We start from the raw sequence: 17,783 nt of genomic DNA, 5'->3' as shown, positions 1-17,783 counted from the left end.
TAATCCACAAAGCAAACAACTGAGCAAACATAATAATGTTTTAATGCTGCATTTGTTTCAACGGAAACACAGGAACAATTAACTAGTTTGCCAGAGTAAACACGTGCATCATGAATACCCCTTTTTGCTGTCACAGGGCTGTAGGCTACATCAATTGCTTCAAGTGTTTGCAGACCCTTTAAAACACAATTGGATGATAAATCATGGCAGCTTGTGAGTGCTGAGTGCTAATTCAATGACAGTAGGCTGTTTGCACTAATAGGCTGATAATGCAGATAATTATCTATATTAGAAAGCACAGTCAGGGCTAATACAATGCCATATTGAATGTGCTGTGTTGCATTGGTCACGCATTAATCTCATCAGTGAAGCATCTGATTATTAAATAGCTTTTATAGCATATACAACTTTATTGGAAAATGTTTTATCAGGATATGTTGCCAGAATAAAATGTTTAAACCTTCCTAATGATTAGGAGGTTATTTCCTAAAAGAGTAATTTTTATTGTGACCCAGACTGCTCATGTTTGCTTCAAAGATTCCATCAGGTGGAAGAAATTTGTATTTGTTTTTTTATTTTTTTTGTTTTTTTTATTTTAGACAACTACAAGTTAATTAGGATAGTCCACTAATTTGAAGTAAGCCATGTTTTTTATTTTCTTTTTACTGAGAAAGCTCTGAAACGCTACAATAGAATGTGTCTTAAATATAAAACCAGTGCTAAACTACTAAACAAAGAAATTGTTGGTACTTTTATAATTCACGAGGCTTATAGATTTAACCGTAAGAGCAAATCTTAGCAGAGAGTCAAATTCTGTTGAGAGACAATTGACATGCTGTGTTTTTCTATGCTCTGGGGCCTGGAGCATATGGTGCAGCAACGCTCTAATAGATTGTTTCTGCGGTGGAGAAAGGGGGAGACTGAGCATGATAACTATCCATTGTATTCATGGCTGAATCTGGCTTCGTTTCAGGTCTATGGAAATGCAGGATCTAGCTAGTCCACATAGTCGACTTAGTGGCAGTAGTGATTCTCCCAGTGGGACAAGTCTTGATAACTCACACATAAACAACAATTCCATGACACCAAATGGCACAGAAGGTAAGTGGCATGAAACAGCTGGATTTGATTCTTTGTCCGTTTAATTACATATGCTCTGGTGTCTTTAGCAGATCTTCCTGTTGTGTAAATAGATGAATAATATATAATAAAGCAATAATTATCATATAATGCTGCATATTAGGGATGTTGATTAAACCAGGGCTTAAAGTGAGTAGGTTAACTTTTCAACTTGGGCTGAATTCATTTTATTGAGGGATACATTTGCTAAGATGCAAAAAACATATCTGTTTAGTGGTTGATTTTATGTTTTAGATTGCTGTGAACTGTATACCCTAATGAAAGTATACAAGAACATTTTGCTAACTATTAAATGACTACAATATGTCACCATGCCAAAGCCTTCATTATTTACCAATAGCCTGGGGCCTCATTCAGTTTACATTTCTATACATGCTTATGCTAATAAGAAAGAGGTAGAGGAGATTCATGCAGCACAAAAAAACAGCTATTTGACGTGTATTCTGCATACTGTATTATTTAAAGTGTATATTTGCATATAGTCAATTCATTTATACTAAGGGGTAGATATCTTCAATCAGCCTAAAACTGGTGTGAAGGTTTATCAGAGGTACAAACCAAAACATCAGTAGAAAGACAATGTTGTGTTTTTAATGTGTATTCTCATGTTATTACATAGTAATAATTGGCCTCTCAGTTTATTAGGGTTAATTGCACATTGGAAGTATCTTACATTGACACCATAACAAATGTATTGTCATAATAGCCACTAGTCTAATGTATGTTGAAGGCAAAGCAAGATAGGGTGTTAGTAACATCATTGTCATGCTGACCATGCACTGTAGGTGCTTTTTGGCCTGCTCTGACGATCCTCTTTTGAACCTAGTGCTAGACAAGTTAAGAGATATACCTAGAGCATTTATTTTAATTGAATTCATAGTAGGTAAAGCATCACATAACCCTCCCATGTCACATGTGAATATGAAATGTATAGTTGGTGGAGATATTTTGCTCTTGTTATTGGTTGGGTTGAAGCCAGACTTAATAGATAGTAGAGCAAAGGTCTATAAATTAACTACTGTTGACTCTAGTATATTTACTCCTCTGTCTACACTTTGTATGTGTTGTTGTGCCAGAAATGCCAGGTGTCCAGCATATATCAATTTATAAAGCACGTTTGCCCTCATTTGTTTATGGGACCAAATATTGCTAAGATCAATTCAGCAGCAGTGATGAAAAAACTTTACTATTGATGAATCAGTAAAGTATTGGAAAAAACTGCTGAATATTTATAGGCATTCATAAACTTTGTTAAATAAATATGTTTGTGTCTTCATATATTATAGATTGGGCTTAAATATATCTTAGAAATAAGATGTATGAGACCGTTGAACATGCACAAATATACTTCTTATATATACTAGTTTACATAATCAGTCATTGCATGATTCTCAAAGCAGCCGACTCAGTCCACTATTTACAGATGGACTTTTACCTGCTTACCCTGAGTATACTTTCAACTGTTTAAGGAACTTAACTGATACCTTAATATGCTAATATTTACTATCATTTTCAGTCATAAACTATCTACACTGCTGAGTACATATTGTCCATTAAATTGAGAGTAGTTCTTACAAAGTAGTCGAGAATATGGAAGTGTTGGCTGTTAGGGTAACTTGTTCATACATAACATGTATAAGTATGTAGCATCTACTAATCACTGCCCTCCCTTACTAGAGATGGTATGTTTAGTATGAAGTATTTTCCTGTGTTGTAAATGGGCTCAGGCAATAAAAGATGCCTGTGCTCCCCATGAAACGAAATAATATACTCTTAGAATTGTTACTTTTATGTATTGAAATTCCTACTAACTACTGAACTGAACTGAACTGGTACTAAATTGAAAAATATAGCAGTTGCATGTTTGGGTGCGGACATATGTAGATCTCGGTCTTCTCTGCTCTTCCGTGCTTAACTTCATAGAGCAAACAGGTACTTGTGTCATTCAATTTAGATCTAGTGACCTTGGCTATGTCACTTAAAGGGGGGCAGCAAAAGAGAGAATACTTTATGCACCTATTTAGTCTTGTTTAAAGAGAGGTTGCAAAGAACAAAGTTGAAGCACAGGGCGCCCTAAGTTATAGCATCCAATCAGATTTTGCGTGAGATCACTTAAAGATGAAGATATATAGTCCAACTGATTGCAATGGGTCACTGCACTTTGCTCTTTGATTTGAGTAAGTCTTTTAAAACCCCAATGTATTGTCTGCAAAAAAGAATTGGACTTTTTGGTTTGTTTTTCATGTTTATGAGGGCATAAAGTTTAGAGTTGTCTCAGGCAATCTTGATTTCCATGTATTGGATTCTCATTATCACTATAATTCAGACAAATGGTCAGCTTTAATGACCTGTGAGAGCAGATGTTTTTCACATGCAATTGTCCCTCCTGCACAAGCAGGGACCATCACTTAAAAATACTGCTGTTATCATAGACGCCTCTGTATAGGAATAGGAACTGGATTGTAAGTGATACTATTCTATGAAGAGCCTTATCACTGGAAAGATGATTGGGGTTGGGGGGTGCCGTGTCATATAAGAACAGATGTTTACATCAGAATTCTTTTTTTTTCTGAATGTCTTTTCTTTCACTCAGTGGACAGCTCACATTTGTTAATAGAAGTGTATGTTGAAGATTTAGTTAATATGTTTACAGTATCTTCTGACATTACCAATCAGTTCTTGTGAAACTCTAGAAAATTGTCTACAAAGTCTGCAATACCTGAGCAAACATACATCTTCAGTGATCTTTCCTCTATGATGGAATAGTAATATCCATGTCTAATGTTCTTCACCTTGCACAGCTTTTACAGGATTCAGTCTAGCCATGCTGATAACATTTGTTGCAAGCTACAGCACTGCCATGTTGTATTTTACCAACTGTCTGGCCTTTATGCTTGTCATCATCATGCTCAACTCCTCTTCTACTGGTTTAACTGGTTTGCTGTTTTACATACTGTATATATTGACCGTCATGTAAGCACACCTATCTTTTTTTCCTTCCACTAAGTTAATGAAATACTGAAGACAATACAAAAATAGTAAACATCAAAAAAAATGTCACATGTGAAACAAAGGCACAGTATTGTAGATGGTAGAAATCACCTTTATTTTCCTTTATTTTCATTTTCATGCTGCTATCACTAACGTATTAAAGGTTTTCCTATGTAAACCTTAATGCATAGTAGAAAGCTGCCATGGAGTCCTCAATACTCCTCTGTGTCTGGATATTAAAGATAATTATTCACAGTATAGTAGATTTTTATATTTGAATTGTCATTTTAGTCATTGTCATATTGTCATATTACTACAGACAGTTACATACTTAGGGAAAACATTTTGATTTATCAAGTGAGTTTATCTAGTGAGTTCTCAGTGTTACCAAGAACTCTATTCAAGGGACTTTAGGTAACCAGGTTGAAAAAGCGACCTTTACACTTGAAAACATGCTCTGATTTCTAGTTCAGTTAGCTATTAAAGTACAAATGTACTAAGCTTTGGTGTGCTTGATGAATAAAACTAGATGTGTCCACTATAATTCCCCCTATCTTTTTGGTGTTAGCCAGTTATTCTACCATAAAGCTTTTGGTTTAAAGATGACTCATGAACATCAAAAGCAAACCCATGTAAACACAGAGAGAAGCGCCATAGTGCTGGCTCATTTATACAGTATATGCATGCTGTATATTTTTTTAACTGTTTTTCCATTTGTAGGTGATATTAGGTTATTTATTTATTTTATCTTTTAGCAAAGCCCTACAACTTACACCTTTTGGTTAATCATCCCTTAAACAATACATTACCGCTTAACGGAGATCAGTTGAGAGTTTACGTAGGATGGTCTGAGAAATTTTGAATAAACTATTATTATTATTATACATGATTGATATAGCTCCAACAATTTGCACAGAGCTTTACGATATGAGGTAGATTTTACAGTTACTATGCAATGCAAAACAGGATGGTTAGGAGGGCCCTGCCAACGAGAGCATATCTTCTCATTGTGTTACTTGTTTAGACATACAGCTAGAAGGAAGAAGGCAATGTACTCCTACTCGTTGTTGCCATGTTGGTTTAGTAAACCTATGTCAATCAGGTAGTGAACTATAAATCTATGGCCTGCTTATCACTCTGCAGGAACAAAATTGAATGTCTGGGTTTGATTTTTCCATCCATTTGATATTGTTCCTCTGGGAGAAGTATGGCGGCAGGGTGTCTGCTTAGTCATGGACACTGGCAGTATGAGCCAGAGTGTCCATGACTGTCCAGAGTATGAGTATCAACTGCTGTCACATCATGCACGCACAATCCAAACACCATCTTATGTCTATGGCCAACTTAAGAGTAGGCTATCACAGTGTATTATTCATGCCACAATCATGAACAGCCTTGAGTGTTTTATTGTATTTTACATAACGTATTTTACCATATCTGTCAAAATAATATAAAAATTAAAGGAAAATGAATGTACAGAAATCAGTTATTTTAACAGTTTATTAATCCTGTAATAAAATAAAGAAGAATTTAACTTTAATATAATTATTTTCCTTGAACTTATCTATCCTTATAAAGCCAACTTTTAATGAGCTTGAGGTTACTGTGACATCTCTAAATGACTAGGACATGGATAAAATGTCTCAACTTCCATTTATTATACCACATAAAAGATCTCATGTAAATAGATGTAAATCAGCCATTCAAGTGAAATGACCTCCATTGTAAAATGTTTTATTCTTACAGCCAGGTTTTATATAGAGCCTTCATATAAAAATTCCACTACTTTAGATTGTATCTTAGTCATGCTGTACGCTGCTAGCCCTGGGAGTCCTTGCCAGCACATAACTGTTCTTCATTGTTTCAAAGATAGAAAAACACCACAGTTCAGTCAAAGTTGAATTTTTATTATATTGCTTATTTTTTACAGTTAATTGCTCCTTTGCTAGAAATTATTTTTAGCCTGGCTTTGCACTTTCACTGCAGTAAATTAAATTTCCAGCTAAGTATTTTATATTTTCTTGACAAGTACTTTCCTTATAAAGACGTTTTACTTAACTTTACCTAATCAGCAAATGTATACCATTTATAAGTTAGTTCACAAGTGAGCCATTTATAAATAGTGTTTTCTAGGTCAGCCATACAGACATTTGCAGTATATGTAAACACTAACGATAAACTTCTCTTATTTGTTCCCTTTTGGTCTGTTATTTATGGCATTGAAAGCATTTTGTTACATCATTTTGATTAATGTAACAAAAGTCCTGTTGATCTGCCAAAAATTCAGTAAGCTGATAACTTCCCATGTACTCTGCCTCTGCTGACTCTCAATAGTGTAACAACAGTTAAAGCAGCCTGCATGGCTGCTCTGGGGTCTGGGGATGGAAGGGGGCATAATTAGGGAGGCTGTTGAGGAGATTTAGACATAGACGATCTGTGTGCATGTAAAGACAAGCCATATCTATCACTATAATATTAAAGCAAAAAGTAATGGTAAAAAAAAGAGCCCCCCTGGAGCTTTTAGACACAATGTGCTAGTATTCACAGCAAATTAGCACATTGTGGCAGACTTACCTGCCAAAGCGATCTCCTCCAGCACTAAAAATCCCAACTGACAGCTGTTTGTAGTTCTGCAAAAAAAAAAAAAAAACAGTTTAAAGAAGTTTGCATTAGGTTTATAGTAATTGTGTACAGGAGTACTAATAATTATGTGATAATATAAAACATTGTGGTGGTCATTATTGTCTTTTTACTGACTACTACACCACTTCTTTCAGCACCTGCATGCTGTGATGGTGGAAGAAATGGGAGGGCTTAGAACTGACACTGCGGTGCTGAGATCTGAGATGCTGAAAAAGACTGTTGAGCTGCTGAGGACAGAGTGGTTAGCAGGAACATTAATGTTAAAAGTTAATTCCCTGCTCTGTTTCCCCTCTATTCCCTGAAAACGTTTGTCCATAGCACCAGCCCCTAGTATGTACCAGTGTACTAAGAATGTAGACAGCTCTCCTGATACCTTTCCTTAATTTAGACAGACTGTGTTTTAGGATCAATGACAGCAGGGAGGTAACCATCAAAACTTCCAATGTTCTCTCTATGGACTATGCCCCCTCCCCCCATGTTATGGAAATATGGAGAGGGGAAGGTGTTCCGTAGTCAAAACACACTTCCTGTCCTAGCTTGACAACACTAGATACAGTAGATACTAGATACAGTATGCTGAGTGAACATTGCCATCCTAGAGCAGGAAGTGTGGTCCTGGCAGGATCACCAGGTGAACATAAAGTAAAAAAAATATTTTAAAAAATTATGCAGACACCACATTTAAGGACAAGTAAGCTAAAATATATTACATGTTTGTACTTGGAATTAGGTACACTTTAATGGTTGAATGACAGAAAACTATTATGCCTTACTTAGACAGTGTATGGTGTCATGCACAGACATTATATAATCATAAATTAGCCCAGCAGATCATGGTCTGGTTGGAAAACAATCCTATATCAATTTGCAGTCAGCAAGGCTTGTAGATACCTGGGGGTATCCAATCTAAAGGGTAGAATCCATCCTTTGATTTTTCCATCAAATTACTTTCTGAGATAAGAATGGCACCTGGGGTGTCTGATCACTGCATAGGGCCCCTTTCAGACAGATGATCTGATCAGGTCCGCCTGTCAGTTTTTCAGGTGGATCCGATCGGAAAGCCAATGTTAGTCTATGGGCAGCCGGACATACGTCCGTTTACTTCCAATTACCCCCAACTACGTCAAGGTCCAAAAAGCAAAACAACAGATTTGGTCCGTGAACAAATTCCCTCCTGATTGGAACTGAGAAGAAGAGGAAAGAAGCCTAAATGTGCACAAAAATGAGCTTGCACATTTATCTCCGGTCTAAAGGTTAGCACTTCTCGAATCATGGCTAAGACACCATTGCATGGAGTTTGCATGTTCTCCTTGTGTGTGTACTTGTGTGAGTTTCCTCCCAAACTCCAAAGACATGCTGGTAGGTTAATTGGATCCATGCTAAATTGGCTCTAGTGTGCGATGGCCCGTTTAATGCGCATGTCAAAAGTGAAAAAATATTCCTGTACTATAATGAATTTTTATGATTAATCCAGTCCCAGCCGAGAGTGTTTCTCCTGGGACTGGAAGCCCATGTTGCCAGCAATGCAAGTCCACCAAACTAAACCACAAGTCATCATGGAGCAAGCAAAGAAACATCAGAAGCCTTGTATTTAACTTGCCTTAGGAGAGTGATTACATAGCAGTCATCTGGAGTTGTCAGACAGCCTTTCCAACTACAACTTGCTCTTTAGACTTGGCAGTATTCTTTTTTGATTTGTGAAAAGTAAAAGGATTCTTCTCACTAAGATGGGGAAAAGGAATGATCCAAATTTGGTTGTCAAGATTCTCTGTCATTCTGGAAAATATTTATGGCCAATGCAGGAGTTTTTTGTTGTTGTTGTGCACAAACACTGATGGCTGCTAATTTGTTGATTTTTTATGCTGCTCGGGTTTCATTAGCTGTTTGCGCTGGTAGCAAAAAAATACCACATAATGCCAGCTTTAGTTTGCATAGGTATGTTTACTTTTCTCCCAACCATTTATTTTTGGATTCTCTTATCTGACACTTTGATTTATGTTAGACTTTTGAAGCTCTGCATTCTTTATAGAGATGTTTTCTCGAGGCAACCATTCTAGTCTGGAGTATGCAGCCAGAGAAACCAGTAGGACAGTCAACTGCCACAGAGTCCTATAATTCATTATTTACACCAAAAGTAGTATTTAAGGAAGATATTTCTGAAATGATGCCCAACGGGTTTTTCTGTGTTTACTTTTTGCCCTTGGGCGACGCAAAGACTGAGCACTGCAAACCTGTCGCTTAGTGCTGGTACACAGACTGCTGCATCTTTGTGTCATTGTTGTATACAAACATAATATTATGAAGTTATTTTGTATGACATAACTGTAATCAGAGAGACCTTTGAAATATGTGTCTGCACGTGATAAGGAATGTGAGCACTCCTAATAGCATGTGTTCTAGGAATTATCCTCCTTTCTTAAAGTGTGTGGGCTGCAGGCCGTTATGTGTCATACCAAAACAATGGAAATTTGTAAGAATGGAATATGTTTACTACTATATATATATATATATGTATATATATATATACATTTATACACATATTTCCAAATCTAAGATATATTTTCAGGCTGTATTGAGTAGTACATCCAAAAAACATCCTACCGTAGACTGCTGCTATATGCACAGGTGTAAGGAAGATCTTCCTTACACTCACACATCTAGCATGCAGTCACCAGGAGTTTCTGAAGAATACATATGTATCAAGCAACAGAAATCATGGGAAATCACTCAACAGTAGTAACAGGCACTGAGATTGGTAGAGAAAAACCCAAGTTGCAATATTACCCTCTGCAGTGGTGGTGTGAAAAGAGCAAAAGTGAAACAGCTTTCAACACTTGCAGGGATTACAGGCAGTTAGATGTAAAAAGATGTGCATGACTGCTAATGACAGCCTGGAATTTATTAACCTATACCAACAATTCATATTTTTTCACTAAGTACAGGTACACTTTAAACTTGATTCACACCAAGTGTGTTTGCGCTGGTGTGCGTGCATACATCAGTACTTTTTGTCAGCGCAGCGGACTGCAATGCAGTACAAGTGTACAAGCGCACCGTACTGTCCCCATAGAACTCAATGAAATGTCACTTGTGACATTTTAATAAAGTTTTAACAAAGAAAAAAGGTAAACAATGTGACGTGCCGGGATTGGCACATCGGCATTGTGACCGCCAACACACAACATCGACTGTGCGTTATAGCGCAGCTGCTGGAGTGAATCCACCCCAAATGTTTATTTACTTTGACACTGACACTGATTTTGCAACACTTTACAGAGAACATAGAACCATTCACATCAGTCTCAAACTTTAAAGGAGCTTACATTCTAATGCATCCTTCACAGGCTAATGCTGATACACTAGGATCAGTTTGGGGGGAAGCAAATTAAGTTAGCAATGTTTTTGGATTGTGGGAAGACAGTGGCATAAAAATAGCCCTGCTATGGGGCCTGGTGTAGGAGGGGGCCCCATTAGGGTGGCTGATGGGAAAACTAAACTGCGAGGTTTCCAGTATAGAAGGACTGAAGTCAGACCTCAGGATCCTCTAATCACAGATCCCCCTCTGTGCAATGGAAAGCATTTGCTTATCTTTCTTAGCAGTGTAGATTTATTCTAGACTTCTTCTACAGACTGAAGTTAACCCTTTATGCCTAATGCAGTCACAAATCCCAGAGTTTCCGTTCTGTTAAAACCTTACAGGAGGACTGAGGTTTGTTGTTCTTCAAAAATGTTTAATGACGCTAGAGTTTAAAAAAGTTTGTATTAGGGTTGAAGAATGATTTGATGTTATCAAATATCATTATGGGTTTTAATTTTTATGCTACTATAGCTTTTACCCCAACACTGCTTCCTTGTAGTGTACTGGCTGTACTGACAGCTCTCCTGCCACCTGCCCTTAATACATACTTCATGTTAACTATTGTCACAGTTGACACTGCCAGCTACTACAGAGAGAGTTAGCTGGTGCATCCCAAAGTTTTCCTATGGGCCCCATGATTAGTAGTTATGCCCCTGTAGGAAGAATGCAGTTACATGGGTAACTAAACTATGAACTGGCTATGCACCTTTCGATTTTTATTTGTGAAAAAAAAAGAAAAGAACATAATGATAATCTGATTGATTAATGTCAACAATTGAGGAAGTGTTCTCAGACACATATTAATCCTATCGTAGTATTTTCAAGTTATTGACACCCATCTGTTGCCCATAAGGAAAGCACTGAATAAGTTAGACAGGCATGTAGAGTTTTACCTTGAGTAGCACAAACAAAAAACATATTTACAACTTGCACATGGACATTTATGGTACGTGGGAAAAATGAACATTCACTTTACATTAAGGGTTGATATTTTGTGTTTTCCTATGTCTCTACTCTCTATATGCTTATTTAGCTGTCCAAGTGACAGTCACTTTGTAAGATCTGAAATCACGGAAATACAAGTAATACGAATGGCTCAGTCAATTTACTTGTACCTATGAATCTATGATGCCTAACAGGAAATAATTTGATTGATTTTTCAAAAGCAATCATAAAACCATTTTTTTTAACTGTGTACAGAAAAAAAGATAAAGTTTATAACCGCGGAGTAGTTATGATGATGAGTAGTAGATGATGTGCAAATAGCAGTGTTCTATGTAGTGGTCATCAGAAATCAGCAATCTAAAATCTGTTTGGTGGCTGTTATTGCGTAATGTGCTGCATCATCTTTCCTATTTACTTCATTACAACTTCTGCCATAAATCAGGGTTGCAGCACCTAACATGTATACTGTATTTATAGGTGGTGTCTGGTAGGCTAAGTCAACCAATGGCGTCTTAGGTTTCTTGAGGGACTCACTGATGAGATCTTCCCACTTTAGTTCATGATCCTAGACAACATGGTGTGCCATCAGAGGCAACATAGGCAGGCCAATTACAAACTTCCTGCTCCTGCAGTAAACCAGTAGGACAGCCCAGTTGGTCATGACTGTGAATTCGCTTATTACTTCATAAGGGAGGATGCACTTATAAGCAGTTGATGTCTGATGGGGCGGGCTTTGCCTAAACAGACAATGCAAATTAGCTGATTTGCTGTCTTTTGCAAACATTGTATATACCAATTTAAAGGATTAAAGGACCAAAGCTTGCACCTTGCTTAGGACCCCATTCTGCCTTCATCCAATTTGGGTGTCATTATCATGGTACTAAGCAATGTTCTCTTTTCTTTTTCTTTCTCTCTCTCTCTCTCTCTCTCTCTCTCTCTCTCTCTCTCTATCTCTCTCAATTGTTTATGTTTTGCCGCCACCTGACAGGACTTAGCTGTGTGAGCCATGATTGGGCAAAGTCATCATTACTTTGCCCAATCATGGCTCTCACATTGCACTGTGCTGTGCTTGGGTAAAGTCTTGCACCTGACCTGTGGTCAAGTGCATTGTTTTACCCAATCAGGGCTTGACAAGGCACTGATAGTTCGTGTGTTGCTCGACTCGAACATCGAGACCATCCCTAGTTGTCGGTACAGATTTATAGTTGTGGAAAAAACACATCTAATCTCAGATGTTTAACTTTGGTAGGAGTTATGACAAGTGAAAGAGAAGTATATGTAATTCAGGTGTCATTTAAATGAGCACTATCATTATTTATTTATGTAACATTAAAGGTGTTACCTTATAATTATTAGTCTAATGTTTTCCTCTTTCACTGTATTGGTATACATCTATAAACATCAGAGTGGCTTCTTCTTTTAGTTAGGAATAATATTAATAATTTTTGAATGTAAGATATACTTCAGTAAAACATAAGATTTCTCATTTAATCAGCTGAAGGGCTGTTGTTATTCGTGCTGCTCCTGCTCCCCTAATCCCTTAGATTTATGATTTCCCTATCTTCTCAATGGCCCTAATTCTAACCCTGTAAAAATACAGGCCAGTGTAAGGGAAGCTACATAGAATCACGGCAAAAGAGACTGCAGTCCTAGGAGCAGTTATGCTCTACATAAAAAAAAGCATATCTAAACCCAAAAATAAAAATAAAATATATTGTAGCTTACCAGTCCTTAGATCTGGTAGCTGCATTAGTTTACATTTTTTAGGCTTAACACTTTCTCAGCAAGTACAGGAAATGCCTCTTTATCTTACATTTCAGCCGATACACATGAACCAGCCAAATTCTTTACAGTGGAAGCCCCTGCTGGCTCATCAAAACTCGATCGCTAAATCGACTTTTGTCAAAAGAGACAGGTTGAAATGTTTTGCTTGAACAGTGATTTCCAATCAGCTGCAGTCACTGCTCGTGTACTCTGACAGTGGTGGGTGCTGGCGGTCAGAATACAATAGCCACAGTGGAAGATTCGTCCATCCACGCTGTTTTGTGTGGATGAAGGAATCTGTTATATTTCTTATGTTCAGCCCACAGGCTGCATAAAAAAGTTTGATAGTGTATGGCCAACTTTCCTGCAAGCCAAAAAAAAACAAAACATGCATCCTTATCCTTCCTGTGTAAACTACTGCAGATGATCAAAATCAGACATGTTTGAAGTTCAGCCTATATAACAGCTATGGCTGCCCCATAGATACAATGGAGAAATTAGTGTAGCCATGAAAGGTCAGAAAGTGTGTTGTGCTCATGGTTACCAAGTGAAAACAAGAAAACTAATTCCGCCAACACATCTGGACTGGTAAACTGCAATACATAATATTTTTGTTTTGGGGTTTGGATACACTTCTGACTGTGTGTGTCTGTGCTTGTGTATGTGTACTTGTTTAGGAAGGTTATCTTTCACAGAGGAATTATGCTTCTGTCAATGTTAGCAGGTATCTGCTTGCATAAGGCATCTAGGATTCTGTGTATTTGCACCAAGCATGCATTGCTCATTTCCAATGTCGGGATATGGCACTTGTGTAACTCTTGCTGTGTTTTCAGTTAAAACAGAGCCAATGAGTGGCAGTGACATTGCTGCAACAACTGCTGAAGGATCCTTAGACAACTACTCTGGGTCAGGTAAGAGAGACATTATGACAAAGTGCTGATGTTTCTTCTTGTGCTGGTGCGTAGCAGACAACGACAGCTATTTATTTTGTTCTGTAGAAATGTTACTTCACGGTTTATGCCGCTCTGTCTAACTGAATCATGGGCTCCAAATGACACCATATCCTGCATTTTTCATCGTCTGTTTAAATGTCGTTACTTTTATTAGCTCTGAATGGTATTGTGAAAAAATATGTTGTATGAATTATGTTTCCTTTAATAAATCCATGTCACTTGAGTTGAGAAATTTGGCTTTTTATAATATAAACTATTAGTGCTGGCACATAGCAATTGTTTAAAATGTGTTTCTTAATTGATTTTTTCTCCAGTGCAGATTTGAATTCATTGTGAGGTAGTCTTGTATTTCACTTCTTAGTTAGAGCTTTTATTTATTTTGTTGCTATGGCAGTGCTGAATGTTACTTACAGTTTTAGAGACAATAGATTGATGATTTAAAAGGAATATTGCATTGCAAAGTAAACAGCTGTTTACTTTGCAAGTGAATTTGCACTTTGCAGAATAATGTTTCCCTTAGCTTAGTGAATGAGAAGGTCTGATGACTTCCATCACCCAATCACCTGCAAGCATAAATACAGTTTTTTAAATTTTCCTTGCACGTGATTGAGTATTGTTTTCAAATTAAAATTACCTTGCAAAGTGAACAGCCTTTTTGTCTTTAGTAAATCAACCCCTCTATGTCCAATGGTGTTATGTAACATTTGTATATCTTGCATCAGTACTGCGGGAGGGACTGAGAAACTACCAAGGAGATTTATATCTGTGCAAGAAAATGTTTGATTAGTTGCTAGAGGTAACATAGGTGTAACATAGGGGTGCAACTAAGGTCCATAGTTTGATGAAAAAAAGTGGTATTATTGATGATGATTATGATGTTGATGACAGTGATGATGAGTACAATGATGATAATGAGGACGAGACTAATTATAAGAATGTATTATTAGGTTGTATTTGTTGTCTGTAAGTAGTACTGTGCGCCTTGAAGACTCTAGACATGGTATAGAAATCTTGTGTAGGAAATGATTGGGCATATGCAACTTTTCCTTGACTCTAAATCACGACAGCTTACAATTACGCATATAGAGCTTAAGTTAAACTGTAGTATATTAGTGTAGTCTATTGACTCTCTTTTTAGCGGGTTGAAAGTGGAGTGGATTTGGCAAGCAAGCAGGTATAAAGCACTTATGGTTGTTAAGCTTTCTGGGTGTTTTAAAGGGGGTCCTGTCATGTCACTTATGCTTCTCGAAATAAGCGGCAAAGTCACTGAAGTCCTTTTTTACATCTTCCATAGACTGTATACTGAAGCTTGTGGTGTAGCTCAACTCTCACGCTAGTTAAAGAGGTAGAGTGGAATGCATTCTAACTAAATTCAGTATTTAAAAAGAAATTATTGTAATGTTTGACCGGCCTTTACACAAATGGATACCACAGCAAAATCACAGTATTTAACATCAGTTTATAGAATACAAATTATTTTGTCTGAAGATGAATGTACATGCTAACTTTGTATGTGGCTCTTACAGCCCTAGTGATTTAACATCATTTTTGGAGGCGCGTCTGCTCTTGTTAATAGCATGTGTGTGTTTTTTTTCTGAAGTCTGAAGAGAAGGCCATTGACATCTACAGTGATTGTGCCGCATTTGAAACTCATTGTTGTAGGCTAATTAAGACACTGTATAATAATAAAACCACTGCGCTATGTGAATGTATAATAAGCTGCTGTGCCGAAAAAAATCATTAATAAATTAAATAATTAAGACACTGCCATGTAATTAAATTTTTGGTACCTTTTAAAGTATAACTCCAGGCAAACCTTTCTCTCTTTAGGTTTTGATAGATTAGAGCAGTTAGCACCTCTATCAAGTTTTTATATGTTGTTCCTGTTGGAGAGATTTTCCCAATGCTGTCAATTTGGACAGGAATTAAAGGAACATCTACAAAGAAGGCACAGACAAAAGGAAAAGCTGGTGGGAGTTCTAGCTTTGTCCTATTCTTACTTTTTGATAACAGATTTTCCAGTACATGAAGAGAGGGAATTCTCCCCAACAGAAGTTTAAACTTTTCCCTATTCTGTCCAAAATGTGAAAAGAAAAAAGTTTTGGCTGGAGATACACTCTGAAACTGTGATCTCTTAAGTAGGGTATACACATTACAAATTTTGGTCAGTTCATTCCTTCTGCCCGGAATCCTTTGAACAGCTGACCGAAAGAGACAGTTGGTATATTCTCAGCTGAACACAGCTTGCAGCCTATCAGCTGCAGGCTCAGTTCGGGTATTCTGACAGTGGCCAGCGGCCACTGTCAGAATACAAAGGAAACTGCAGGGGATTAATCTGTCAATCCTCGTAAGCTTTGATGGAGGACTCTGTCAGAGGCGTCCCGAGGCGGGGTGAAACCCGGTGCGGGTACCGGGTGACACTCCGCAGTGATGTCATCGCGTGATGATGTCACACGCGGAACCGCTGTTACCATCCATTAACAAGTGATGGACGCCGGCAGAGAGAGGAGGGAACGTCACCCGGCGGGATAAGGTATGCCGTCAGGTTCCCTTTTTTTTCTCTTGATTGAGTGCCTGACTTTCCAGAGGGGGATGACACCAAAATTACTGTCAGTCATTTGGTGTCACCCCTCCAACAGTGTCACCTGGGTGCGACCCGAACCCCCCTTGTGACACCACTGGACTCTGTTCTATTTTTTTCGTAAAATAGATATGCGCATACCCAACTTTAGCAGAAAGTTACATAGAGGCTGCAGTAAAGCTAGAACTCTTTATGTCTGTCTGGATACTGAAGAGATATATTTCATATGGCTGCACCCAGAAGGCCTTTACATTGTAACATTTGTCTGTACACTGACAAGCTCTGTGGAATTATGTATCATTTTATAAAATGACTGCACTTTTCTGTGACCAAATGCTTCTCTGCTGGCTACAGGTTCCATTCCTGATATTTCTGTTTTCATGCTTTTTGGTATGTTGAATCACAGTTGCATGATAACCAAGTCACAAGGGGTACCTACTCGATATTCCTGAAGCGTATCATTAGATCCCCCATAATAAATATGGAGTCCAGCCTTTAAAGAATAAAACCTGTGTTATGGTACTCTGGTGGGGGGGTTGAAACAAAAACTACTGTGCTATAGGAAACTCTGCAACTGAAATCAAACAAAAATGATCAGTTTTGTATGGTGCTGGCTTTTAAATAGGTATAATGTGTAATCCTAAAATGTTGTAAAATTTACATTATTTGTGCAGTTACAAAACACATTGGGGGAAATGTATCAAAACTGGACCAGACCGAATCTATAGCAGTTGACCATGGCAACCCATCAGATTCTCTCTTCACTTTGTTCAGTTAAGCTTTAAAAATAAAATATAGAAGATGCTCCAGATTTTGTCTGCTCCAGTTTTACTAAATGCATCCCATTATATATTATCATGCCAATGCTTTATCTGCATTTGTTATCTCATTATGTGAACTGGTCTACGAGCATACTAAAATCAAGATCTGTCTACCATATCTAGTTCAAGTCAGGGTGTAGGATCTTAAAAGCTATAAAGAGTAAGAGTTTCATGCTTTACCAGGATGAGTATTTGATTTGTCGCCTCTCCTTTTCCCCCTCTCTATGTGGAGTTATTGGAAGCAGTGGATTCAGCCCCAGACAAGCACACCAGTTCTCCCCACAGATCTACCCATCCAAGTAAGATTCCAGTCTTTGTAGTCTAATGCAATGAACACATGACACACATAAACCTGTCATTTTCTGTTTTGAGCACGTCTGACAGTTAATTGTCAGCGATTCTAAGGTACTGCTGTGCTAGGAAAGCGAAGGCATTATGTTTCCACTTTTACTCAGCCTGAACTCTCTTTCTTTCTCCAGCTTGGCTGTGTCTCCCAACATTTTTCCTCCTCTCCTTCTTTCCCTTTACTCACTCTGTATTTTTTTCCTGTGTTCTCCTTTCTATATACTCCCATGGCATTAAAGTCT

General features: G+C 37.6%; 1 protein-coding gene across 9 annotated transcripts in view; it reads left to right on the top strand.

Annotated features, from left to right (window-relative positions):
• Positions 1 to 977: 977 nt before the first annotated feature.
• The window catches only part of EYA1 (EYA transcriptional coactivator and phosphatase 1), a 104,209-nt gene continuing 87,403 nt past the window's right edge, over positions 978 to 17,783 (top strand). For 6 of the 9 annotated variants that reach the window (XM_018562326.1, XM_018562323.1, XM_018562328.1 and 3 more), the window contains exons 1-3: positions 978 to 1,101; positions 13,675 to 13,752; positions 17,429 to 17,495. In XM_018562326.1, coding sequence (XP_018417828.1) covers positions 978 to 1,101; positions 13,675 to 13,752; positions 17,429 to 17,495 — 269 coding nt within the window. Of the gene's footprint in view, positions 1,106 to 2,722; positions 2,739 to 8,989; positions 9,044 to 11,398; positions 11,413 to 13,538; positions 13,572 to 13,612; positions 13,753 to 17,428; positions 17,496 to 17,783 lie in introns of all 9 variants that reach the window. The other 3 variants (XM_018562322.1, XM_018562320.1, XM_018562327.1) reach the window with 3 other exon arrangements.

This window comes from Nanorana parkeri, unplaced genomic scaffold (assembly GCF_000935625.1).
Source record: "Nanorana parkeri isolate BGI_ZX_2015 unplaced genomic scaffold, ASM93562v1 scaffold572, whole genome shotgun sequence".
Classification (NCBI taxonomy): Eukaryota; Metazoa; Chordata; class Amphibia; order Anura; family Dicroglossidae; genus Nanorana; species Nanorana parkeri.
The sequence above is the reverse complement of the archived record's forward strand: the minus strand, read 5'-3'. Positions and strand labels throughout refer to the sequence as shown.